At 36.2% G+C, this 27883-nt stretch overlaps 1 protein-coding gene across 2 annotated transcripts in view; it reads left to right on the top strand.

Moving 5' to 3' along the window:
* Positions 1–3459: 3459 nt before the first annotated feature.
* The window catches only part of LOC138306997 (metalloreductase STEAP4-like), a 43231-nt gene continuing 18807 nt past the window's right edge, over positions 3460–27883 (top strand). Inside the window, exon 1 of one of the 2 annotated variants that reach the window (XM_069247612.1) lies at positions 3460–3617. In XM_069247612.1, the coding sequence (XP_069103713.1) occupies positions 3523–3617 (95 nt within the window). In that variant the 5' untranslated portion in view covers positions 3460–3522. Of the gene's footprint in view, positions 3618–23839; positions 24015–27883 lie in introns of those variants that run through there. The other variant, XM_069247614.1, reaches the window with a different exon arrangement.

Raw genomic sequence — 27883 nt, 5'->3', positions numbered from 1 at the left:
TGTCATGTGACCCAGTTGTCACTAGACAACCGTGTCAATGACTAGTTATATAGACCATGCTGTTCCTAGACAACCGTTGTCATGTGAACTAGTTATATAGACCATGATGTTCCTAGACAACAGCTGCCGTGTGAACTAGTTATATAGATCACGATGTTCCTAGACAACCGTTGTCATGTGAACTAGTCATATAGACCACGATGTTCCTAGACAACCGCTGTCATATGAACTAGTTATATAGACCATGATGTTCCTAGACAACCGTTGTCATGTGAACTAGTTATATAGACCACGATGTTCCTAGACAACCGCTGTCATGTGAACTAGGTATATAGACCACGATGTTCCTAGACAACCGTTGTCATGTGAACTAGTTATATAGACCACGATGTTCCTAGACAACCGTTGTCATGTGAACTAGTTAGATAGACCACGATGTTCCTAGACAACCGCTGCCATGTGAACTAGTTATATAGACCACGATGTTCCTAGACAACCGCTGTCATGTGAACTAGTTAGATAGACCACGATGTTCCTAGACAACCGTTGTCATGTGAACTAGACAATGATTTCCCTATGTACTCGTAATAATGTGAACCATATCTAGATATATCTACCCAGGCAATCATGCATTTGAATTTGACCATGGTATTCATAGAATGTCTTCATTTTCCTTCGACGTTTTCCCTCCCCCATGCTCACCTCGTTATACATGCACGACACAACTTCATTTTCCTTTTCAAATCTCGATCCTGACGTGAAAATTGATTTGAATATTAGAACAACACTTGCATTGTTATTATCACAATATGTTACCGACTGGGCGTAATCGGCAATAAAAAGACATATGTTCTAGTAATAACTATGGTGGCATATTTCTGCCATCGAGTTGTCCGACTTACGACTTAATGATGTCGACATAACTAAGGCACTATGTTGACATCATATATGAAGATGTCGACATAAACAGAAGAATATGTCGACTTACCACATGTAGGCTGTCCACATAATGATTCCAAGATAATTATGTCGGTAACTCGGCGATTAATCGTGTTTATGCTCGGGTGTTTTTTAAAAATAAAATGATATCTGAATAGAGACAAGCCGCGGATGTCATGTGGAATTGTAACAAGCGATTAAGTTGTTCGTTGTATCTGTGACTTCCGAGAATAAACTTACCGGAAAATCGAGACCATTATAAACTATCAGTGTGCATTCGCTTTATACATACATGATGATGTGATAATTGTCTCCCATGAATTGGTTTACAATAAAATTGACAATGTTATTACTGGCTGACAGCATGTGAAACACGAATTGAAATTTCCTGCTATACGATGTGAGACATGAACATCTTCTTTGATATCGCCCGATGACATCATGATCTAAACACGGGATTCCATCCCTGGGAAAGATATTAGTAATGTTTTCAAACAAACGGTCGTTTTATTACGTTTTACAAACGTTCTCTCAGCACTGCACAACTTCAATAAATACATATTCCTATTAATTAGCGTATGTAAAGGGAACTAATTAACAATAATGGGAAAAGTGCAAATTTTGTATTGCATCCGAAGATAATAAAAAACTGCATATTCTGTTTTCAATGGAAGCACAAAACGCTTGGCTTCTGTTTTCTGAAATGGCTTCTGTTCTCAACCCCATTAACTTTCCGAAACGGCTTTTTATTTTTTTTTTTAAATGGGAATGTTAAACATGATTGGTAATTTTGCACAGTCGCAAAAGTTATTTGCTTAGCTTTAAAACTACATTTATCAAGACCTTCTCAATAATTTAATGAAAATAAATAAAATGTTAATTTTCATAACGCGAGTCGTCTTATGTTATCCCCGTCGTCCTAAATACCGCGCGGTAGTTGACTATCATTGCACCAGACGGCAAAAAGCGAAATGAATCTCCACTGTTATCATATATTACGCAGGAAATCTTACATATTTTTGTTTTTCTAACCTCATATTAGGCCATCGATATGTATTTTCTGATGTTATTAACGCTTTTAAGAAACATTTAAATTTTGCTCCTGAAAGGTAGTGGGCCTTTAAGATATTGTTTTATAAATTTTTATTTGACCCACCAACTTTTGAGTGGAGTATTTTTACATACTTAGCTTGTTATTCGGTCCTCCTAACCGTGTGAACCATTACCAATGTAAATAAAATTTGTAGACACAGCGAAGATCAAATATCCCTTGTTCGACTGTGTAAGGTCTGATTGCGTATAGCCCAGCAACTTTATATCAGAACTGATCGTATACGGTAGTACTATGGGAGAAAACACCGACCTACAGTCAGTCCCTGGCGGTTGCACACTCGCAGGCCAGAGTTGAATCAGTTGATGTCGGGTTATAGAGAAGAATTAGTGTGACAAGACGTTTTAACCACAAGCCTTTGGCTCTATAGGACCCTTCTATATATCATGCGTATATGTAATACTGTGTCATAGTAATGCATAAGAGGTGTCCGTATATATCTATTGGGTCAATTAGGTCTTAACTACTTCTACTTGGTGGGACAAAATGTAGTATAGACAGAGTCATATAGGCGATAAGCGAGTTAACATTTAAGCATTGATGTTACTATTTTTAACTTTATAGGGGTATGAAAGATCCGCCTAGCGTATTCTCACAAAGGTTTGCAAACAAAATTTATTTCATACCCCTAAACGCAGGGACCTGGCACGAAAATTTTTAACCAATAATATACATATATATATTATAATATCAAGGGTATGAACTCGGCGGTCGAGAAAAACGGACCTATCTATTGTGATTTTGGCTTGGTTTTTGAGGTACCCATTAGAGCCGAGACGACATTTCGACCGGACAGGGAAATGTCTACCTAGCATATTTTTCGTAAATTTCCCGATTCATCCTACCATAACTTCGTCAATACTTGGCCAATTTTGTTCATCAAGCACTCAATGGAAAGATGAATTATTTCTCTTTAAGGTAAGATATCCGTCAATGTTGTATATAACCAATTTATTAAAATAATCACGGTTTTAAGAAAATAGGTCCGTTTTTCTCGACCGCCGAGTTCATACCCTTGATACTATAATATATATATGTATACTGTTAGTAAAAAAAATCGTGCCAGGTCCCTGTGCCCCTAAATACAGACTGCATATGCTAACACCCATTTTCATAAATTGTTTGATGAACTCATCAAAGAAAATAAATCTTACGTCATTTCATTAAAATCATATATTCATTTATTCGGGACACGAAGTTGATACGTTTTTACTTTTTAAAGTTTACTCATTCTGTTAGTAATGACATCGGGGCCCTGCCATACAGATCACGGCTGTCAAATAAAACTGCCCCAGGGTCTCCCTTGGGCGACACTTCTTCGCCAATGTAATTCACGCCATTGGCTGGTAGCATGAACCTGAGGAATAGACCTTAATCTTACATGATTTCCGTGTAGTTAGCGTTAGGAAGCCAGACTGGGAATCACCTAACATCAGCTACCTGTGTCGGATTCGCCCGAATTTTCTACAACTATGGGCAGGACACACGGAACTAAATACCAACTGCTTGGACGTGCGCATGTTCCTACAGGTAAAAACAAAAGAAGACACAGCAAGGTTCTGAACAGGTAAGACAAATATATGTACTCTTATGTAAAGCTTCACGTGTTCTCTTATGTCCTTTTTATTCTATTGAAAGTACTCAAGAAGAATTAAATGTATTTCAAAACCTGGACCTTCAGATGTAGGTTGTGTGTGCACCATATTAGTCTATATCCTGTTAAGGTTGAAGCGAATGTGTCATTGCCTTTTTACATACCGGCCAGACATGTACTCGATCAATCGGATTGAATACAATTTCATTTCTAGTCATCTTCAGATGGTTCCGCATACAAAGTAGATAAAACGCGTTTCAACACAGCTTGTCTGTTTTTGTCACCCTTAAGTACCGTGTGTGCCCGTCACATGTGTTATCTCAATTTTATAGACACATCTGTCTTACACATGTGCCATCTCTGTTTCCGTAGACACATATGTGTCCTCCATGTGTTTGATACCCTATACGTGTGTATCACCTTCACAGTATCATCCACACATGTACATACGTCGTTTTGTATTGACGCACTGTACCTCTGAGTCCCTTATGTGTCAGTCCGTGTGTATCCCCAGTGTACCACATGTGTCTCCACTTGTGTCATCATTACATGTGTGTCACCTCTATATATGTGTCATCATTACATGTGTGTCACCTGTACATGTGTGTCATTATTACATGTGTGTCACCTTATATATGTGTCACAATACATGTGTGTCACCCCATATATGTGTCATCATCATGTGTGTCACATTGGTCCTCCTACATATGTGTCACCCATTAACATGTGTGTCACCTGTACATGTGTGTCACTTCTACATGTGTGTCACCTCCACATATGAGTTCACTCAATGTGTGTCTTTACATGTGTCACCCCTACATATGTGTGCCTCCTTACATATGTGCCACCCCTACTAATGTGTCACCAATGAATATGTATCACCCCTACACGTGTGGCATCCTAACATATGTGTCACTCATACATGTGTATCACCCTTCACATGTATGTCACATTTACATATGTGTGTCTTACATGTACATGTGTGTCACCCCTACATGTGTCACTCCTACATGTGTGTCACCCCTACATGTGTCACTCCTACATGTGTGTCACCCTTACATGTGTCACCCCTACATGTGTCACCCCTACATGTGTGTCACCCCTCCATGTGTGTCACCCCTACATGTGTGTCACCCCTACATGTGTCACCCCTACATGTGTGTCACCCCTACATGTGTGTCACCCCTACATGTGTCACCCCTACATGTGTCACCCCTACATGTGTGTCACCCCTACATGTGTGTCACCCCTACATGTGTCACCCCTACATGTGTGTCACCCCTACATGTGTGTCACCCCTACATGTGTGTCACCCCTACATGTGTCACCCCTACATGTGTCACCCCTACATGTGTGTCACCCCTACATGTGTGTCACCCCTACATGTGTGTCACCCCTACATGTGTGTCACCCCTACATGTGTGTCACCCCTACATGTGTGTCACCCCTACATATGTGTGTCACCCCTACATGTGTGTCACCCCTACATGTGTCACCCCTACATGTGTGTCACCCCTACATGTGTGTCACCCCTACATGTGTCACCCCTACATGTGTGTCACCCCTACATGTGTGTCATCCCTACATGTGTCACCCCTACATGTGTGTCACCCCTACATGTGTGTCACCCCTACATGTGTGTCACCTACATGTGTCGCCCCTACATGTGTGTCACCCCTACATGTGTGTCACCCCTACATGTGTGTCACCCCTACATGTGTCACCCCTACATATTTGTCACCCTTACATGTGTGTCACCCCTACATGTGTGTCACCCCTACATGTGTGTCATCCCTACATGTGTGTCACCCCTACATGTGTCACCCCTTCATGTGTGTCACCCCTACATGTGTGTCAGCCTTACACGCGTGTCACCCCTAAATGTGTGTCACCCCTACATGTGTCACCCCTACATATGTGTCACCCCTACATGTGTGTCACCCCTAGATGTGTCCCCCTACATGTGTGTCACCCCTACATGTGTGTCACCCCTGTGTGTCACCCCTACATGTGTGTCACCCCTACATGTGTGTCACCCCTACATGTGTGTCATCCCTACATATGTGTCACCCCTACATGTGTGTCACCCCTACATGTGTCACCCCTACATGTGTCACCCCTACATGTGTGTCACCCCTACATATGTGTCATCCCTACATGTGTGTCACCCCTACATGTGTGTCACCCCTACATGTGTCACCCCTACATGTGTGTCACCCCTACATGTGTGTCACCCCTACATGTGTCACCCCTACATGTGTGTCACCCCTACATGTGTGTCACCCCTACATGTGTGTCACCCCTACATGTGTGTCACCCCTACATGTGTGTCACCCCTACATGTGTGTCACCCCTACATGTGTGTCACCCCTACATGTGTGTCACCCCTACATGTGTGTCATCCCCTACATGTGTGTCATCCCTACATGTGTGTCACCCCTACATGTGTCACCCCTACATGTGTGTCACCCCTACATGTGTGTCACCCCTACATGTGTGTCACCCCTACATGTGTGTCACCCCTACATGTGTGTCACCCTACATGTGTTCACCCCTACATGTGTGTCACCCCTACATGTGTGTCACCCCTACATGTGTGTCACCCCTACATGTGTCACCCTACATGTGTGTCACCCCTACATGTGTGTCACACCTACATGTGTCACCCTACATGTGTCACACCTACATGTGTGTCACCCCTACATGTGTGTCACCCCTACATGTGTCACCCCTACATGTGTGTCACCCCTACATGTGTGTCACTTCTACATGTGTGTCACCCCTACATGTGTGTCACCCCTACATGTGTGTCACTCCCTACATGTGTGTCACCCCTACATGTGTCACCCCTACATGTGTCACCCCTACATTTGTGTCACCACTACATGTGTGTCACCCCTACATGTGTGTCACCTCTACATGTGTGTCACTTCTACATGTGTGTCACCCCTACATGTGTCACCCCTACATGTTCCTGTGTCTCGTCATCGCAAGTGCGCTACAATTGTACCTTAACATTTAAACGCAAATCTATTGCTTGAACCTTGTTAGAACGAATGTCATATTCCATGGGCGTAGCCAGGGTTGAAATAATGTGGTGCAAATCTTATTTCCTGGTGAAATCATGTACCCTCTCCCGAAATTCTGAATTCAAAGTTTACTTATTTATCCTCTCTGAGAGCGAAGTTATCTCGTTCGTATTGAAAAATGTAATCTTTATAATAAAGTTAGATCTACCCGGTATTAAATCATTTCATATAAGTGATTTTTTTTTTATTTCTTAACCATATTGTGCACATCAGGCCTATATCACTATATGTAACAATGCGAAAAAAACTCGGCGACTTTCGAATGTGGCGATACCAAATGTTGCAAAAACAGCTGCATATAGATAATTACTAGATGATACAACTTTAGTACAGTTGACAACAATAGAATGTCATAATAACGCTAACGCATACTATATGCATTTTGACATTTCTATAATCAGCATAATGAAGTCCAGAATCCAATCAGCGGGGAATATTTTGGAGATTGGCATATAACCTTCAGTGGGAGCTTTGGTTTTTTTTTACTCAATGCTGTCTTTGGTTAATATTTGCGATTCGGCTAAAAAAACAACAACTAATTATCATCGATATTGTGTATAAATATTTATATTCACTTGCTACTTTTTATATAAACTAGCAAAGTGAAGTCTATAAGGGTATAACTGACCATTATCACGTCACTAATGTTACTATTACGTCAACGGATTATCTTCCAAATGGCTGTTCCATCTTGTGGACGCAAATATACGTATTACACTATCTTCTACGGAATTTATGTTTTATATAGATACCAGAGCATGGCAGGCAATCATTTCATAATGCGCTAGCGAGCATTATGAAGATTGTCGGCAAAGTTCTGACATCTGTATATACCATAGATTCCATAGAAAACAGTTTAATCCTTAAACGTATCGGTATTAACATACATAACAAAATGATGTGGATGTACTGGAGTATGTGCGTCTACTCGCATTTGAGAAAACAGAAAAGACAACGAGTATTCGTTATAACAACACATAAAGGCATTATTTAGTGTGCACGATTGAACTGTGTCTGTGTGGACGCTATCTCCCTTTTGCCGTTTTATGGATCGGCAACCCATGCAGACTAAGGAACACATTGAGTTCAAGTCTGTTTGTTGATGTCATTTATTATCTATAAGCCAACTTTCATCCGCGCGCGATTTATTTTCTCCAAGTAAATCTACATCATCAATTTTTATAGGAATTGTCATTCAATTGTTAATATTCGCAAATATTAATCTTCGCGATATTAATTTGAAATGGAAATCACAAAATTTAATTGCCGCGAATGAGAGTTTGTTTGCAGTATCTACTATATAAAGTTTGGTTCCCCTTTTTTTCTAGAAATTCGCACGCGACTTTTTTCGAAAACTATTACTGGTGAGTTCGATTGACTTATTCTAAAGCTAATTCTCAGATCCCTGTGCTCAACAGGAAATTCAACTCTGTTAGACTATTTATTCTGCTTAAACATTTCATGCCTTTGTAATGATATTTTGTGTACTGAGGCTACATTATTCAGCACGAAGTGTGAATGTTTATTCAATTAAAATAGCTAACCGACATCTTTATTTTCGTTATTGTAATAAAAGTGTGACAGGAGCATGGCGTTTATCTGCTAATGAATTATATATACCTGACTGGAGCATGAATACCTGTATAATGAACGCATCCCTCAATGTGATGAACTGTACGTAAATATTTAGGATCTTCCAAATGAAAGCCTAGACAAATCCATTATTCAATTTCAGAGGATGAATCGCTCAACCAGAGATTAAGCTGGCTTATCTATATAATTCACTCACCCCTGAAATTCCACAATAGATTATTCCAGCCTTTGAACTAGAATATTCTAAATGCGTCTATAGGGGTGAATGATGTAAGATAGTAGAGGTTAGTAGCACCAGTATCACATAATTCTAACTTCGTCACTTGGAAATTCTGGTCAAGTCGTAATGCCATCTCGCGGTAATAACCTGATTACCCAGCCTCGTTATCGCACCAACACATTTACATGGAAAGGGGACTTAACCGATCTCAAAACGGAAGGTAGGCCAGATTGTACGTTTTGTTTTGCCATAACCGGTTGAGATTTTCTACATGTTATTTTTTATGGTGGCTAATTTGGGTGGGTAGTAATATCGGCCATGTCACTTTTGTCTCCCACGCCCACGCAAAAATTCAATTTGTGACAATGCAATGAGCGACAACGCAAAGAGCGACAGAAATACTTAGCCAACGCGACAGAATTACGCGACAGTGCAGCATGAAAGTCGCATTGGCGGAGTTTTGGCGATCCGCGCACTATCATTCTTGTGCATTGTCACATCGCTCCATGCATTAGATATCGCTCTTCGCATTGTCGTTTTGGCGAAGGCAAAAATATGACATGGTCGAAATCATCAGCCACCATATTGTTTTCTTTGAAAACAAGTTTTGATAATTTAAGCCGTGAAAATAATTCAAAAGCACAGGCAAATATGTATGATACTTAACAGACATTACATTAGTAACAACAAAACATGTGTGGACCGTGATAGTTTTTTATGTATTGTGTCATCCTCAAGGCTCCAGGGGTTACTATCACTGACGTTATAGGCATATAACGACAGTATTAATAACCCCTGGAGCATCGAGGATGTTTTTATGTATATTAAGATGAAAATATATGTGAAGAAGTCACTTTATAAATGCAGATATCTCTGTGAAAATATGAAATAAAATGATACACCAAAACTTGACTTCTTTGCTTGACCGTGTCAAGATGAATTCCATTTTGTTTTGAAATGTCCACGTTACTCCGATATTCATAAAAATCATTAAAAACGATTTAGAAAATTAAGTATGAATTAACTGATACAATTACAAAACTTAGCAAAATACCTCAAAGCTGCGAACGCAAAACGATCTTTCCGAATGTAGTACTTTCGACCTGTATGTTTGTAGTATATGATATACAATTTGAATACATTTAATATATTAATTTATTTATGTATATCCAACTGATGAGTCAGCACACTCAAAGTAAATAAAACTTGGAAACAAAACTTGAACTCTACTTCACTGTATAGACGTAATAACATTGTATCATGATAAAACTTTTTTTTTTGCAGTACAGCCAAAATTCATTTTTAACTCTTATTTGACTTCATAAAATGAAAGTCTATAGAAATAGTAATTCTGTACATTTTGGTACCTGTAACTTTTCATGTTGAATAACAAATGAAAAGCTCTTGATGAGTGAGAAGATAAATTACGCACCAGACACCATTACTAGGGGGTCATGACATTTGAATTTATTTTGTATACTAAACTTGAACAGATGCCTAAAGGTAAGTTTTTAAGATAAACTCATAGGTATGTAGTGGATTTACGGAATTACATACTAAATGTACCGTGAAAAAGTCTGATTAGATAACAAAAAACACTGGTATTTTCCCGGAGTGGATACGCCTAGTCCTGAGGATCGAAATTTACATCTATGCCTTAGTTTTACATGTATATACATATAGAAGGATTGGCAATGAGTTCGGTAATACAGATTACATAACGAATGGCTGTTGAATACGGAATTGATTTCACAATATAGTTATAAAGGACATAAGAATTCCCGATATATTTTATAAGGTCGTGTATAGTTTGAAGTTGTTATAAGAAATAAATGTGCTTTATTGCGCCTTCAGTAACGTGGTCGAGTTACAAGATTTGGTAAATATAACAGAGTATTACCAATTAACTTATTATTTTTTCTAAAACAAAATGATGGGACTGTTCTCCGATGATGCATTAAATTGGCCAACGTGCGACGGTTCTCCGACAATGCATTATACTGGCCAACGTGCGACGGTTCTCCGACAATGCATTATGCTGGCCAACATGCGACTGTTCTGCGACAATACATTAAACTTGCCAACGTGCAACTGTTCTCCGAGATGCATTATACTTACATTACCAACGTGCGACTGTTCTTTGACAATACATTATACCGGCCAACGTGCGACGGTTCTCCGACAATGCATTATACTGGCCAACGTGCGACGGTTCTCCGACAATGCATTATGCTGGCCAACATGCGACTGTTCTGCGACAATACACTCCGACAACACATTAAACTTGCCAACGTGCAACTGTTCTCCGAGATGCATTATACTTACATTACCAACGTGCGACTGTTCTCCGACAATGCATTATATTGGTCAACGTGCCACTGTTATCCGACAATGCATTATATTGGTCAACGCGCCACTGTTCTCCGACAATGCATTATATTGGTCAACGTGCCACTGTTCTCCGACAATGCATTATATTGGTCAAGGTGCGACTGTTTTCCAATAATGCATTATATTGGTCAAAACGCAACTTTTCTCCGACAATGCATTATATAGGCAACATACGGCTTTGCTCCGACAATAGATTAAACTGGTCGTCCAACCAATCGTTCCACTCTGCTATATGGCAACAGTTCCACTATACAAGAAGACACAACATGAATATACCGCAGTCTCCCAAAACACGCACCTCGCACAACATAAAGGCAACACACCGAATACATGGGAGGCCGTCCTTACATGACCATAGCTGTTAATAGGACGTTAATTAATCAAACAAACAAACAAACAAACTATATGCTGTATCATAAGAAAACGGTGGATTTGATAGGCCTAAGTTGTTAACGATAGGGAAAGAAACACCAGTCACAGGTAGTATTATAATCAGGTAGTTGACATTTGTTATGGTTAGGTAGTGGCGGAACAGTGATCGACAGGTACATGCATGGATTATGTAAAACGAACATTTAGTTTTGGTTATCGAAAGGTCAACGGGTTATTTGAAGCAGTTTTTGTCGCTTGGTATATAAGTTTTAGTTCAGTGGTTGTCTTAAACACGTGTTTCCAACGATAACACATGACACATGTTGTCAGAACGGTCCTTGAACATGTAACCTAAACCATGCAGAAGTACGCTAAGGTTCTTTTTTCTTTCTTTTGCCATTGCTCTGCGTCCGTCGTGAACGGTCACACAGTCGTGAACGGATTTTTTCCCTTATTTGGCCAGATATTGTGGGAATTGGGGAAATATCTTGTATTTTGTCAATACTGGCTCTGACCACACTTGAACAGGAGGGGAGGACCCAATATGTGAAATAGAAGTAAAATCCCTGTACAATGCTACTTGTCATTAGGTTGCCAGAATAGATTTTAACCAGTTTAATTTGGGTCAGAAATATGCATCAATCTTGGCTCTGATCTCCTGGGGCAGTCATTGTAAAGTTTGAGCGTTAAAATATTAGAAATAATTGAAATTTACTGTACAAAAAAAGTTTTACTGTTATTATCTGACTTATTTATCTTAGTTGTAAAAATGGCTTTGAATGTACCTTGTATCGATTTCTTGAATAATAGTTTCAGATTACGTTTAAACGTCCTACTAGGATTAGCATTTTCAAAGTTATAAGAAATCTTATTTTCCTTTATGATAATAGAAACATAGGAAAACCAAGAATACTTTCCATTTGCATGTATATTTTTACTGACAGCCAGTGCTTCTTTCACCAGGACGTTGATGTCTTTTTGTGAGATCCTTCTTAAATATCTTGTGTAGTTCTAATCCAGTCTAATTCAGTCCTATATTCAATGCATACTTTCCAACAACCAAAGCCATTTTGCAAAATTACAAATTAATTTGCTCAAATGGTGTTTTATCAATTAAGGAAAATGGGTCAAACAATGCCTTGTTCGAGCAAGCTCTTTTACTAGCATTTGCTATCTTGCTATAATAATCAGCATACCAAATTTCAGAGTTATACGCAAAAACTGGTCTGACTATGGAATTGAATGACATATTTTTTCATTCTGGGTTATGTGAAGATAAGTATATATGGTGTGATGGCTACGCACGTGTACTGGACACGCAGTTATAATTAAGTACATAAAAGAAAATGCGGTTTACTGGTATTCCTTTGAAAGGGTATTATGAAAGGTCAAATCCTCGATACTCCAGGGGTTCCGATCACTTACGATCTAGAGATCGTAAGTAATCGGAAACCCTGGAGTATCGAGGATGGGAAGGTCACAGATCTCGACTCATCGTATTTCTCTTTCATTATTTAAAACTGCTCTCGTGACATCTCGCTATCTTTTTATCTTTCTACATTTATGAATTGATTAACTGAATATTAATTGCTTATTTCACATTACTTAGACATAAATGAATCGTTTTTAATTAAAGTAAACTAAAGCACCAATTCACAACGATAGCACCAATTTACAACGATAGCACCAATTCACAACGATAGGACCAATTCACAACGTTAACACCAATTCACAACGATAGCACCAATTCACAACTATAACACCAATTCACAACGATAGCACCAATTCACAACTATAACACCAATTCACAACGATAGCACCAATTCACAACTATAACACCAATTCACAACTATAACACCAATTCACAACGATAGCACCAATTCACAACTATAACACCAATTCACAACGATAGCACCAATTCACAACGATAGCACCGATTCACAACGATAGCACCAATTCACAATGATAGCACCAATTCACAACTATACCACCAATTCACAACGATAGCACCAATTCACAACGATAGCACCAATTTAAAACGATAGCACCGATTCACAACGATAGCACCAATTCACAACGATAGCACCAATTCACAACGATAGCACCAAATTACAACGATAACACCAATTCACAACTATAACACCAATTCACAACGATAGCACCAATTCACAACTATAGCACCAATTTACAACTATAACACCAATTCACAACTATAACACCAATTTACAACGATAGCACCAATTCATTTAATGATGATGCTTATTGATATAATGATAAAAGCAAATAAAGTAAAAAAAAAAACAAAAAACAAAAACATGATAAATGGAAATAAAACATTAGAAAAAAACCAAATATAACATGTAATATCAAAAGAAATATTGATGAAATGATATTACGTACATGTGTATTTATAAAATCAAAGTTTATGATGGCAAAACCCTATATCAAATATAATGAAAATTAACTTGATCAAGTTTATTTGAATCACGTGACAGCTATAGCGTTCCATCGAAACAGGTCCTTTGGACCTCTTGTTTGACTACAACCCTCGATTTTGTATAATAACCATATACTGTGTATATATTTCAGAACTGTCCACTAAAAATAACACAAGTTCCTTGATTAGGGTTTCACACCTGTCAACGAGACAGCTGAGATGTCCAAATAAAGAAAGACAAATCTCTTACCTTGAACACTATATACACGCACTATATATGTCTACAGGGATTGTAAATTAATCACTTCCGGTTATTAAATGTATGTAGTGGCCCTTCTCTGCCAATTCAATCAGTCGCTGAACATTACGAAAACGTGGTTAGCGACTCGTGCCATTATCTTCGATATTCAATAATCAAGTTACTGTCGTACAATTAAAATGTAGAAGACTTCAACTCGGTTGGGATTATATCAAAATCTAAGCCCTCGACTAAGATAAACTGATCTCGATCACTGACAAGTTATAGATTTTATACGGATTATGTCAAAATCTTAGCCCTCGTCTGAGATAAATCGATCTTGATCACTACATGTTATACATTTTGTAAAAATAAAACTTCTTTAACTCGAACTGTGTATTCGAGGGAAGTGAGTTCGAGTTATACATGTACTCTAGTTTCACAGAATCATATATGAAAGCTATTATAACTTCATTATTTCATGTCTAAGAACACACTTTTGTTCACCTTTCAGTCTGTTTAATGCTTCGGCCATGAAATTTCTTATCAATTATCATTTAGCCAATTAAATTATCATATGTAATTAGATCCTTGAGTGTTGATTGAAGATAATTTAATTTAAATTTTCATCTGATAGATTGATTGTTACATATCATCATTTGACAAAATTCCTGCATATTGATATTTTATTCTATTTGAAAAATGAATTGAATTCATAACGAGACTGGTAAACAATGGATTTAATTGTTTAATGCGACACTGAGCTGATTGGAGCTGTAACATTTTAAAAAATGTGTTTAAGTCGCTTTACTTCTTTCATTGTGTTATCCACTATAATGAAACAAACTCAAGTTCAAGTTTTATTTTATGTAAACCTGTATTAACTGATCCGAATAATTGTTAGTTTTATTCAGTACATTAGTAAGACTGTTTTCCGGTATAAGTGTTCCGGCGCTTGTTTGTAAAATTAGAAACAGATTGGAAGTGGAACAATCGACACATCTCGGAATAATACCCGACAATCTTCGGAAATAATATATTTCCGAATATTGCTTGAAATTTTTCCGAGGTGATCCGATGCGGAATAATATAGACAAGAAAGGAAACAGTCAGAGGGAATATGTTGTTTAAATGAAATTAAGAGATGTTGCTTAATCCCCACAGTAATACATGGATCTATGAGATACTGAGGAAATCATTGAAACAATCAACATACTGTCATTTAGAAAGAATAGAAAAGAGATGATCCAAAAAATCTCATTTTCTGACCTTGCAATAACGTGAATATTAGGTACAATTGGCAGCCATTTTGATGTGTGAGTCAAGGATTCAAAGTTTTTTTTTTATTATACCAGCATGTATAAAAAATAAAAATGAGAGTATGTCCAGTCTTTAACGTTCATGTGCATTTGTTTAATAACATTAAAACCCAACATGTCTTTTGCCCCCCCACCTCCCCGTCCATTTTCGCCGAATGAAATGTTAAAAAAAAATGCACATTTGAAAGAAAAAAAACGGTCCTGAACATTCATTGTACTTCATTTTAGAAAATTTTCCGCTGCGTGACGCGTTTTCTACAACAACACTTAATGTTCAATTATTAAAATTCAATGCACACGAACTAGAATGAAAATGTCCATCAAGGATTATACTATTTCAAAAAATGTCTCTTAAAAGATTAATATATTTATATGTCTTACATGTCAGCAAGACAATTAATTCATTGTTATTTTGAGTTACACAACAATGTGCCGATGGTGAGAATCCGGAATATTCAGATCGAGTAGGGTTGCATAATGGTATCACGATATTTACAATTATCATTTCGAAATGCAGGTAACTTTAAATCGAAAAATTACCGTGTTAAGAACGCTTTAAAATCATCAAAATACATTGTAAAACTCATCTCATTCTAAACCCCAATATTTGTTTCCCGGGGGAGCCCCGGACCCCCGAAGCAACAAAATCCCGCGCCTTTGGCGCTCGAAAATCTTCACAATACATCGTAAAACTCATCTCAGTCATTCTAAATTGTAATTTTTCCCCCGGGAGAATTACCCGGACCACTCAAACACCAAAATCTTGCGCCTTCGGCGATCGCAAAATTATAAAATTACATCGCAAAACTCATCTCAGCCATTCTAAATTGCAATATTTTTCCCCGGAGATACACCTGGATCTCTCAAAAAACAAAGTACATCGTAAAACTCATCCCAGTCATTTTAAATTATAATATTTTTCCCGGGGGGTTACCCCCGGACCGCCAAACATCCAAAATCGAGAGACTACGGCGCTCGTAAGATAATTTGCGTATTCATTAATTTTCTGTTAGCGACGCCAATGTCTATAGACATGTAAAAGGATTACATGTAATGATATCGGAAAAAGGTCTATAAAGTATCTCCTATGGGTGTGGGGCGCGGGGTAGGGGGATAAAATATTGAGGACCATTGACCCCCCCCCCCTCATTACGTCTCATCTTCTTACGCCACTGCACAGTTACTGATAGGTGTAACACAGGTACTGATAGGTGTAACACAGGTCGGATAGGTGTAACACAGGTACTGATAGGTGTAACACAGGTACTGACAGGTGTAACACAGGTACTGACAGGTGTAACACAGGTACTGACAGGTGTAACACAGGTACTGACAGGTGTAACACAGGTACTGACAGGTGTAACACAGGTACTGACAGGTGTAACACAGGTACTGACAGGTGTAACACAGGTACTGATAGGTGTAACACAGGTACTGATAGGTGTAACACAGGTACTGATAGGTGTAACACAGGTACTGATAGGTGTAACACAGGTACTGATAGGTGTAACACAGGTACTGATAGGTGTAACACAGGTACTGATAGGTGTAACACAGGTACTGATAGGTGTAACACAGGTACTGATAGGTGTAACACAGGTACTGACAGGTGTAACACAGGTACTGATAGGTGTAACACAGGTACTGATAGGTGTAACACAGGTACTGACAGGTGTAACACACTAGCGATGTTCAATATTTATTAGAATTTATCAAAAGTTTCCAAATCATTATCGCTCATTTTGACTTCGATTTAGGCTTGCATGATTTACAACAGGCTTGCATTTCAACATTTTTTTCAAATCATGACAGATACGGATATTGCGACTTTAAAGTTAAGGGATGTTCATAAAACTGGGCCAAGATCGATCACTGGAAAACTGCAGTTAATATTTGCATCTAGCTTCACATATCACAGAGTTATCCCCCTTGCGGAGTATGATATTGTTTGTTAGCGAAATTTACCATTCGGCGAAACTCGGCTGATTCCGGTACCTTAGGTACTAGAATCAGCCGAAGTTTGCCGAATGCGAAACTCACGTCGTTTTCTCTGAAAATGTATGACGTTACGCTATCAGATGACGTAACAATCAATACTTATCAGCAAGGGCAGATAACTCTGTAACATATGAATACAGAATAAGATTTCTTATAGACGCGATTAGTCTCCATAAAATGTAAATGTATGTATGTATTTTTAAACGATGAAATGCATCTCTTTTCGAAAAGATTTCACCTATAGCAAGTTCGTATATGTATGTGTTTATCATGACGTCATAAACAGCGTCACGTTATCGTTGTAGCATTAACGATATCCACATTAGGCCTATACTAATCGGTAATTACGAGAAGTGAGTCCTAAATCCAGCAAAAAGAATAAAACAGATTTGTCGTTGAGAGAACACAGTTACTGGATTTTAGTTGAGACACATACGTACACCATAATATAATACCCTAAAACTAGAAATTACATTAACATATATATACAGTGAATATAAGTGAATAGTGGAACACATTGACTTCATTTCCATGTTATAGAAACAGCGATATCATGTTTAACACTTTTCTTCCTTGTCAAGTCGGTGTACGCCAAGGTGAAAATCTCTCTCCATTTTTGTTTTCGGTGTTTCTTAATGATCTGGGGGAATTTTTGATATCTAAAGGTAGTACTTCTCGCCAATATCTTAATGAGATTATAACCAGAGAATTACGTATTTGTTAGAAATATTTGTACTATTATATGATGATGATACTGTTATTTTTGCGGAAAGTGTTGAAGTTATGCATGCTGCACTGAATAATTGAAGCGAATATTTTAAAAGTGTGGAAGCTAGAAGTAAATGTTAATACAACTAAAGTAATGATATTTATCAAAAGAAAGTGTAGACGGCAAAACAACTTTATACTCGAAAATAAAATATTGGAAATTGTAGACTGCTTTACATATCTCGGAATTACTTTTAAATTTAACGGAAATTTTGTGGCGGCTAGACAGAGGCTTATAGAACGGGCACAAAAATTTATATTTTCATATTTTTTTTTTAAATCCGAAATCATGCAATACCAGTAGATCTACAACTTAAGCTATTTGACTCATTAGTTGAACCCATTCTGTTATATGGGTCAGAAATCTGGGGTTACGAAGATTTAAAGATTTTAGAACAATCCCATCTTAAATTTTGTAAAAGAATTTTAAATGCTAGGGCTAGTACGCCTGGGTATATGATTTATGGTGAATATCCGTTAGAAATAAAGGTAAAGCTGAGAATGTTGAATTTTCGGAACAACCTAATGAAAATAAATTAAGTAATATTTTATATAGACTAACGGGGAATTTAAATGGACAAATACAGTTTAAATGGTTAAATCGTGTTAAACAGATCTTTAATGATACAGGATTCACATATACATTTGATAATGGAATACCTACAATGTATGAATGCAAATATTTATAAGCATGAAGTTGCATAACGTCTACGTGTTTTATACAAAAATGGTTCGCAGACATAGAATCCTCGTCCAAAGGTCTGTTTTATTCAATATTTTAAAAAAGAATTTATTTCGGAAAGTTATTTAATAAAGTTAACGGAACAAAACAAAATTACTATTACAAAATTTCGTACCTCAAATATAAATTTCCCTATTGAAACTTGGCGATGGCTTGGTATCCCAAAAGAAAATAGAATATGTAATTTATGTCATGTTGATATCACTATCTTTTCAAATGTCAAAAAAGGGAAATTAAAGCTATTAGAGAAAAATATTTTGCTCAGTACTACAACAAATACCCTACGTTTTTAAAATAAGAGCGTCTTTTGAATGTCTGCAGTATCCAAGTTTTAAAAAAAATCGCAATTTTTCTATGAAAGATAATGATATTACTTTTAACTAAAAACTGTACGATTATAACTTTCTGTATTTTTATATCTTTAACATTAATATTTTTTATCCATCTTGTCACGTAAATGTCTATGTATATAATTATGCCCTCATGTAACACATTTTCATTTGTCTGAGGGTGATAAATAAAATCTTGAAATCTTGAAACAAAATATCGTTGTGTGTAATTAACCATACTAACGTGGCTTTGTCAACTTTAATTTATTAACCACGTCAAAAGTTTGCTGCAAGCGAAATTGTCGATCACTTATTACATGCATAAATTAAATATTACTTGAAATCTGACATCTAACCCTACATGTCATGACACAATACATAATATATATATATTTATTGTATACATCAATAAAGTCATTCATAAAGTATATTACTTTCTTAAAAGATCTATTACCTTTCTTAAACACATGTTTTACATAAACACCTGTCATATTTCCATCACTCACCTGTTCATCAAATAATTAATTGCCCCCTAATTTGAATTTAAAATCTGATTTGTACAAAGTATTGCCGTATCTAAAAGCAGACACGCCATGAACTGATCGTTATGGTCACTTTTATTGCTACTTCTCCTAAACGGCTGAATTCATTTTGATTGAATTTAGTCTGATGTCAATCTGGCCAATGGGAAGACATGTTGATGTTGCTTCCTTGAGCCGGAATGGGCGGATTGAAACATTAAAAAGTACATTTCTATCGTGGCGATTGGTAAGTTACGACGCAACAGTTTAATACAGCTGAATTTATATTTTGATGAAATTTAGTCAAATCATAACCATGACACCTCTAGTGTATTAGAAAAGTTTTGTCCAAAATGCAATAGAGGAAATGCTTTCGATTTATCTTGTCGATAAGATATATCTGGAAACTGATCTCTCATACTGTATTTGAAAGGTACATATTACCTTTCGGGTTAAATTCGTAATGCGCAAACACCGTTAGGCATGCATATTGCAATTGAAGTTTATACATGTTAATTTATTTTCTTCCGTCATCGATGTTTCGGCGAGAGGATAATATCACACATGAATAACTACGTACTTAGATGAGATATATAATTCAGTTGTACATACTTGATATATTCACGATTTGAAAGATAATTTTTGTTTTCTTTACGGCTTCCGGGCCCCAGGGATGCTTTTTAGTATCCTGTTTGTAATTCATATCACACTTAACAAAACAGAAATGGCGTCATCTTTGTATGGTGCGTAGCCAAAATAAGTAATTCAATACACAAAGCTTCAAAACTATTTTTTTTTCATTCAAATGTATAATTTTTACCGAACTTGATGTGAACTTTTGGGGCTGTGGTGGCCATGTGGTTAAGATGTCCCGCCATGTACATATGTACAGCGGACGCAAGCCCTCCTCTCTGGATCGTGAGTTCGAGTCCCAAGTGGGGCAGCTGTCAGGTACTGATCACAGGTCGGTGGTTTTTCTCCGGGTACTCCGGCTTTCCTCCACCAACAAAACTGTCAGTTTTATGTACATATAAAGAGAAACATGTCTATAGATCCAAACGCCTGTGATATAACTATAAATTCGGTACGGCATTTTTGTGTTAATAAGACGTAAATATAGCTAAACAAACCAAACAGAAGACGGATTTATCTGACACTTTACCACTACTTCTCAACCACTGACCTTAAAGATGCCCAACTACCGACAGAGCATAAACAATACTCACCATTTGAACAATAATTGGTGTCAAATCGTGTGTATATCTGTCTAATCAACGCATAAATAATAATATAAAATGATTAATTTTGCTTTTAGTGCATGCACAATCAGTACTTCATTCCATATAGAGCCACGATTTTTTTTCGCAATTAATTATTTTTAATATTTATATTAGTAGCTCAAACTTTTCAGTGGTTGAAATGGTGTAAAGTAAGTAACTTTTGTAACTGAAGAAAAATACTAGTTCGTCTGCTCCTGTTTTTAATAGAGAAAAATCTACCATTAAATGATATAAATTATTTAGCCGGACAGTTTGCCCAAATAGGCTAACTATCACAAAAGACACATTGAAATGTTAGGTCAGTTGACAATTAATGTAAATCTGTCCGATACGTGTTCCAGTAAAAGATTACTCACACTTTCAAATGTAAATTTCTTCATTGTCAAGTTTTCCTTAAGCTATCATTTTATGACCGCTTTATCCTGAACGTAAATTCACGGAAACACTTCAGGTTGTTAAATAACCGGATTAAGTTTACGGATTTGGTGTTATTTTTATCGTAAACGTGTAAAAGCTATGTCATAAGGATATGGTGTAGAAATTTCCTTTCATTATTATTTCTCGTGATGGAGCAAGCTGTATAAAAATATCATACGGATATTTCAAAAATGTGTTTAATGTTTAGTGAGATTTCTCTTGCACTTCTGATAGTAAGATAATGTATTAGATAACTTATAAGTATCTCCGGGCCCCGATATTCGCACACAAGATTTCCCGAACATAAGGCTGGATTACTTTATAAATGACCCTTTTACCTTATATTAGAATTAAGTTGCCTGGTCTTTAAGAATGAGCGTCTCGACATATTTCCACAAGCTCTGGATTACTAGTTCGAATCCCATGTGGGGCAGCTGTCAGGAACCGGCCGTTAATAGGACGTTAAACTAATAAAACTAAAACCAATTGGTCTTCTGAGTTCTGCGTAGAACAGACAGACCAAGTTCGGATATTCACTTTTCAAGTATTTACTTCAAAAACAATGGTTGATTACAAACACGATTACAATTTATATATGTATCATACTTAACTAAACACACACACATACACACATATATTTAAAATTCGTGCCAGGTCCCTGTGATCTGTAATGTGAATTTTATACAGCTACAGGGAAGTTACTCGTGTAAAACATGACTATCGATCGTTCGTGCTTGGTTTTTTTTTTGTGATTTATATTTTGTTACAATCAAAATATCGTTCCGATGCATATTATACTAATGAACTTCGAAGGATTATGTGAAGATATATATATATGGATTCTGGAATATTCAGGTTAATATTTTCCTTCATGACACAAATTGTTTACAAGTAAAAGGAATCGATCAGTAAAGTTTACCCTGACCTTGACCCTGTGACATTGACATTATAGATATTGATAAGTTCATATTGATCTGAATCCGACAAGGACATTTTGTCGGAAGGAATCTGTGAGATTTATATGCATTATATGTACACAAATACATTTTACAACGTGTAGAGTCATTTAAAAACGATCTCCCCTTTGTGTAATGCGTTGCGTATACATGAATGATGGTGTATTTGGGAGGCTGTGGTATATTGGTGTTGTGTCTCCTTTAAAAAGTGAAACGTCTGTCCGTTTATAGCCTATCTCATTGAAGCATACCGTAAAACGCTCTAATCAACACAACCCGGTGACATTATACTGAAAACGAGCCATGCGTTGCGTATACATGAATGATGGTGTATTTGGGAGGCTGTGGTATATGCGTATACACGAATGATGGTGTATTTGGGAGGCTGTGGTATATGCGTATACACGAATGATGGTGTATTTGGGAGGCTGTGGTATATGCGTATACATGAATGATGGTGTATTTGGGAGATTGTGGCATATTCGTGTTGTGTCTCCTGTCCGTTTATACTCTATCTCACTGAATCATAACGTAAAACGCTCTGATCAACAAAACCCGGTGACATTATACTGAAAACGAGCCATTCTGATTAAAAACAGCTCTCCAAATCTTACGCTAATCAGATTGAACTTTCTTTATAAAACGAGCGTTTGAATGTAGGCCAACAGTGGAGCGTGTTGAAGGAGACGTCTGGAAAGACAATGTTAGTTAGTAAGAAAAGAAAAATTGACCCCAAATTAAGTCGCCTTCTACTTGTACCATTACTTGCGAGTAGGTCATCAGGTACAAATTGTAGGTGCTATTTTCAACACCATTCAGGGTTAGTAATATTTGATATTAACCAAAAATCGGCAAAGATCTTAAGAGGTCTACATTACAGTTTGGATATAACCACAGGAATTGTGAAATCACTGTAACATAACATTTTGTAGGTGGGAGACTATACTAACCAAGACGCCCCCACCCCCGGGATATTGTGACAGCCCCTGGCCCAGGGTTTCGTGATTACTGAACATTGTGTGGCCCAGTTTTATTTATATATACTTAAAAAGACGCGTGGCCAGATATTTAATCGTGACAATGGTTTTAACGTGAAAGAATAGGGCAGGTGGGTATACTACCGAATTAAGGCTTAGGTTGAAATTTCCGCTACTCTGGATACGCATGTTCTGTTTCATTTAAAATCACGTGTTCCATCATCTGGAAATGATGAGCATTGATACAAGTCCCCTTTGTTATTTTAGATTAAAGTGTTTATTTCTTTGACCCAGATAATGTTACTCAAACCCGTGATGTGTATTTAAACTAAAATATGTCAATATACCATGTTAAAAGGTGAACGCTGGTGATTTAATTATGAAAGTTTTCATGTTTATGGCAAAAAAAATCAATAAGCCCACGCATTGATTCGTAAACAAATAAAGATTTAAGTACGCGATAAAGATGTACGTAGATATATTAATGTTGTTATGAGAGAGGCCCCGAAGGGCACCGATGTCTAGATCTGTCTCTGACGTCACACGTGACCGCTAAATCATTCACACGGATATAGCTGATAGGTGCAGACGTCGAAAATGGGCACTGGTCAGATCAAACTGGACATCGGGACTTAGTTATAGTTAAAACTAAAGGATGACCATGACAGGTGGACAAAATAATTCTTTAACCTCTTGTATGGACACGTGTCATGGACCTTGTCGGTACGTATTGTATACTGTTACGGTAAATGTAGGGCTGTCTGCTTAAAGTTTATATATACACACACAAACACGTGGTTTCTCTCTGAATGTATAGCACTATGCATTTAGTGCAAATTTACGTCCTATTTGTTAAACTTGCATATCATGGTTAATCCTTATGTATTTCTACAAGAAAAAATGATCCTCGATTTCGCCATATTCTGAATTGGAACATAAGCAACTAATTAGTAAAGTTTACTATGTAAATAACTTTTTAATTAAGTTTAATTTACTAATGAGTAACCATAAAGTTTAAATTAGATACTTTAACAGACAACAAGTGACAGATAATACGTTTTTGGCGCCATTTTAACCTATGATTTACGCACGTCAACACAATACACATTACTAGCTACATATATGTAGATAGCAGTCTGCGATTGTAATCGATCTTGATACATCGACAAGACGTCGTCTTATTAGAAATGTATTTTAACAAGATTACTGGATACATTGAATCAGTGTTGAATGAAACATATGTTCTTTCTTAATTGATTCTTAGATATGGTTAATGACGTACATTGTACATTGTATGGTTATCAATGAAACTGTCTGGGTTACGTACGTAGGTGATTACGAGTCATTCTGCTCCTCTGACACAATGATTTTAATTACACATGATAGTTCATTGATAATTAAAAAATGCCTGTCCCTGCTGAATTGCTCTCTCTGGAACTCCTCGGAGGCTACTCTACAGAAAGTATATGTCAGCGGGAATCGTTGACCATCTGTTGTCCATGTCCGTTTGACAAATCAATGTCCGTTGATTTAAGAAAATCAAAAGGACGAAGGGTTCCGGAAAAGGCCGAATCTCACCGAATATCATCATCTATTAACTTATCATGCGAAATGTATTTCCGAATATTGCCGGAAATTACTCCGAGATTTTTCGATTGTTTGTCACCTATTGGTAGATTCCGTATTTTCCCGAAATATGGGAATTTTTGGTCGAAATTTACCGAATGGGTAAGAAGTATTAGTTTAAAAATTGTTTCCGTCGAGTTTTATGTAAATTAATTTTTTTCTTGCTGTTTTATAGAAAAGCAACGCTGCTATAGATTCGTTAATGGCATGATGAGGTTATTTATTTCATATACGGAAAATATATTTTGGTTTAGACTAAGGTTGGTATTTTTATATTTTGATGTAGACCAAATTTGGTGTCCTTTATACTTTGGTTTAGGCCATAAGTTTTGGTATCTTATGCCAATTTTGGTATCTTTATATTTTGGTCTAGACTAAGGTTGGTATCTTTATACTTTAGTTTAGACTAAGGTTGGTATCTTTATATTTTGGTTTAGACTAATCTTTATATTTTGGTTGGTTTGGTACTGGTTTGGTATCTTTATTTGGTTATTTTTATTTGGTTTTTGGTATCTTATATTTGGTTTAGACCAAGTTTGGTATCTTTATACTTTGGTTAGACCAAGTTTGGTATCTTTATATTTGTTTAACAAGTTTGGTATCTTTATATTTGTTAGACCAAGTTTGGTATCTTATACTTGGTTTAAGACCAAGTTTGGTATCTTTATACTTTGGTTTAGACCAAGTTTGGTATCTTTATACTTTGGTTTAGACCAAGTTTGGTATCTTTATATTTTGGTTTAGACCAAGTTTGGTATCTTTATATTTTGGTTTAGACCAAGTTTGGTATCTTTATATTTTGGTTTAGACCAAGTTTGGTATCTTTATATTTTGGTTTAGACCAAGTTTGGTATCTTTATATTTTGGTTTAGACCAAGTTTGGTATCTTTATATATTTGGTTTAGACCAAGTTTGGTATCTTTATACTTGTGTTTAGACCAAGTTTGGTATCTTTATATTTGGTTTACCAAGTTTGGTATCTTTTATTTTGGTTTAGACCAAGTTTGGTATCTTTATATTTTGGTTTAGACCAAGTTTGGTATCTTTATATTTTGGTTTAGACCAAGTTTGGTATCTTTATATTTTGGTTTAGACCAAGTTTGGTATCTTTATATTTTGGTTTAGACCAAGTTTGGTATCTTTATATTTTGGTTTAGACCAAGTTTGGTATCTTTATATTTTGGTTTAGACCAAGTTTGGTATCTTTATATTTTGGTTTAGACCAAGTTTGGTATCTTTTATTTTGTTTAGACCAAGTTTGGTATCTTTATATTTTGGTTTAGACCAAGTTGTATTTTATATTGGTTTAGACCAGTTTGGTATCTTTATATTTTGGTGTTAGACCAAGTTTGGTATCTTTATATATTTGGTTTAGACCAAGTTTGGTATCTTTATATTTTGGTTTAGACCAAGTTTGGTATCTTTATATTTTGGTTTAGACCAAGTTTGGTATCTTTATATTTTGGTTTAGACCAAGTTTGGTATCTTTATATTTTGGTTTAGACCAAGTTTGGTATCTTTATATTTTGGTTTAGACCAAGTTTGGTATCTTTATATTTGTTAGACCAAGTTGGTATCTTTATATTTTGTTTAGACCAAGTTGGTATCTTTATATTTTGGTTTAGACAAGTTTGGTATCAATTTATATTTTATATTTGGTTTAGACCAAGTTTGGTATCTTTATATTTTAATTTTGGGTTTAGACCAAGTTTGGTATCTTTATATTTTGGTTTAGACCAAGTTGGTATCTTTATATTTTGGTTTAGACCAAGTTTGGTATCTTTATATTTTGGTTTAGACCAAGTTTGGTATCTTTATATTTTGGTTTAGACCAAGTTTGGTATCTTTTATATTTTGGTTTAGACCAAGTTTGGTATCTTTACAATTTGGTTCTTACCAAGTTTGGTATCTTTATATTTTGGTTTAGACCAAGTTTGGTATCTTTATATTTTGTTTTAGGCCAAGTTTGGTATCTTTATATTTTGGTTTAGACAAGGTTTGGTATCTTTATTATTTGGTTTAGACCAAGTTTGGTATCTTTATATTTTGGTTTAGACCAAGTTTGGTATCTTTATATTTTGGTTTAGACCAAGTTTGGTATCTTTATACTTTGGTTTAGACCAAGTTTGGTATTATATAATTTGGTGTAGACCAAGTTTGGTATCTTTATAATTTGGTTTAGACCAAGTTTGGTATCTTTATACTTTGCTTTAAACCAAGTTTGGTATCTTTATATATTTGGTTTAGACCAAATTGGTATTTTATATTTTGTTAAGATCAAGTTGTTATCTTTAGATTTTGGTTTAGACAAAGGTTGGAATTTTTTATTTTGGTTTAGACCAAAGTTTGGTAATCTTTATATTTTGGTTTAGACCAAGTTTGGTATCTTTATATTTTGGTTTAGACCAAGTTTGGTATCTTTATATTTTGGTTTAGACCAAGTTTGGTATCTTTATATTTTGGTTTAGACCAAGTTTGGTATCTTTATACTTTGGTTTAGACCAAGTTTGGTATCTTTATACTTTGGTTTAGACCAAGTTTGGTATCTTTATATTTTGGTTTAGACCAAGTTTGGTATCTTTATATTTTGGTTTAGATCAAGTTTGGTATCTTTATATTTTGGTTTAGACCAAGTTTTGTATCTTTATATTTTGGTTTAGACCAAGTTTGGTGTCTTTATATTTTGGTTTAGACCAAGTTTGGTATCTTTATATTTTGGTTTAGACCAAGTTTGGTATCTTTATAATTTGTTTTAGACCAAGTTTGGTATCTTTATATTTTGGTTTAGACCAAATTTGGTATCTTTATATTTTGGTTTAGACCAAGTTTGGTATCTTGATACTTTGGTTTAGACCAAGTTTGGTATCTTTATATTTTGGTTTAGACCAAGTTTGGTATCTTAATTACTTTGGTTTAGACCAAGTTTGGTATCTTTATACTTTGGTTTAGACCAAGTTTGGTATCTT

This window comes from Argopecten irradians, chromosome 14, assembly GCF_041381155.1.
Source record: "Argopecten irradians isolate NY chromosome 14, Ai_NY, whole genome shotgun sequence".
Lineage (NCBI taxonomy): Eukaryota > Metazoa > Mollusca > Bivalvia > Pectinida > Pectinidae > Argopecten > Argopecten irradians.
The sequence above is the reverse complement of the archived record's forward strand: the minus strand, read 5'-3'. Positions and strand labels throughout refer to the sequence as shown.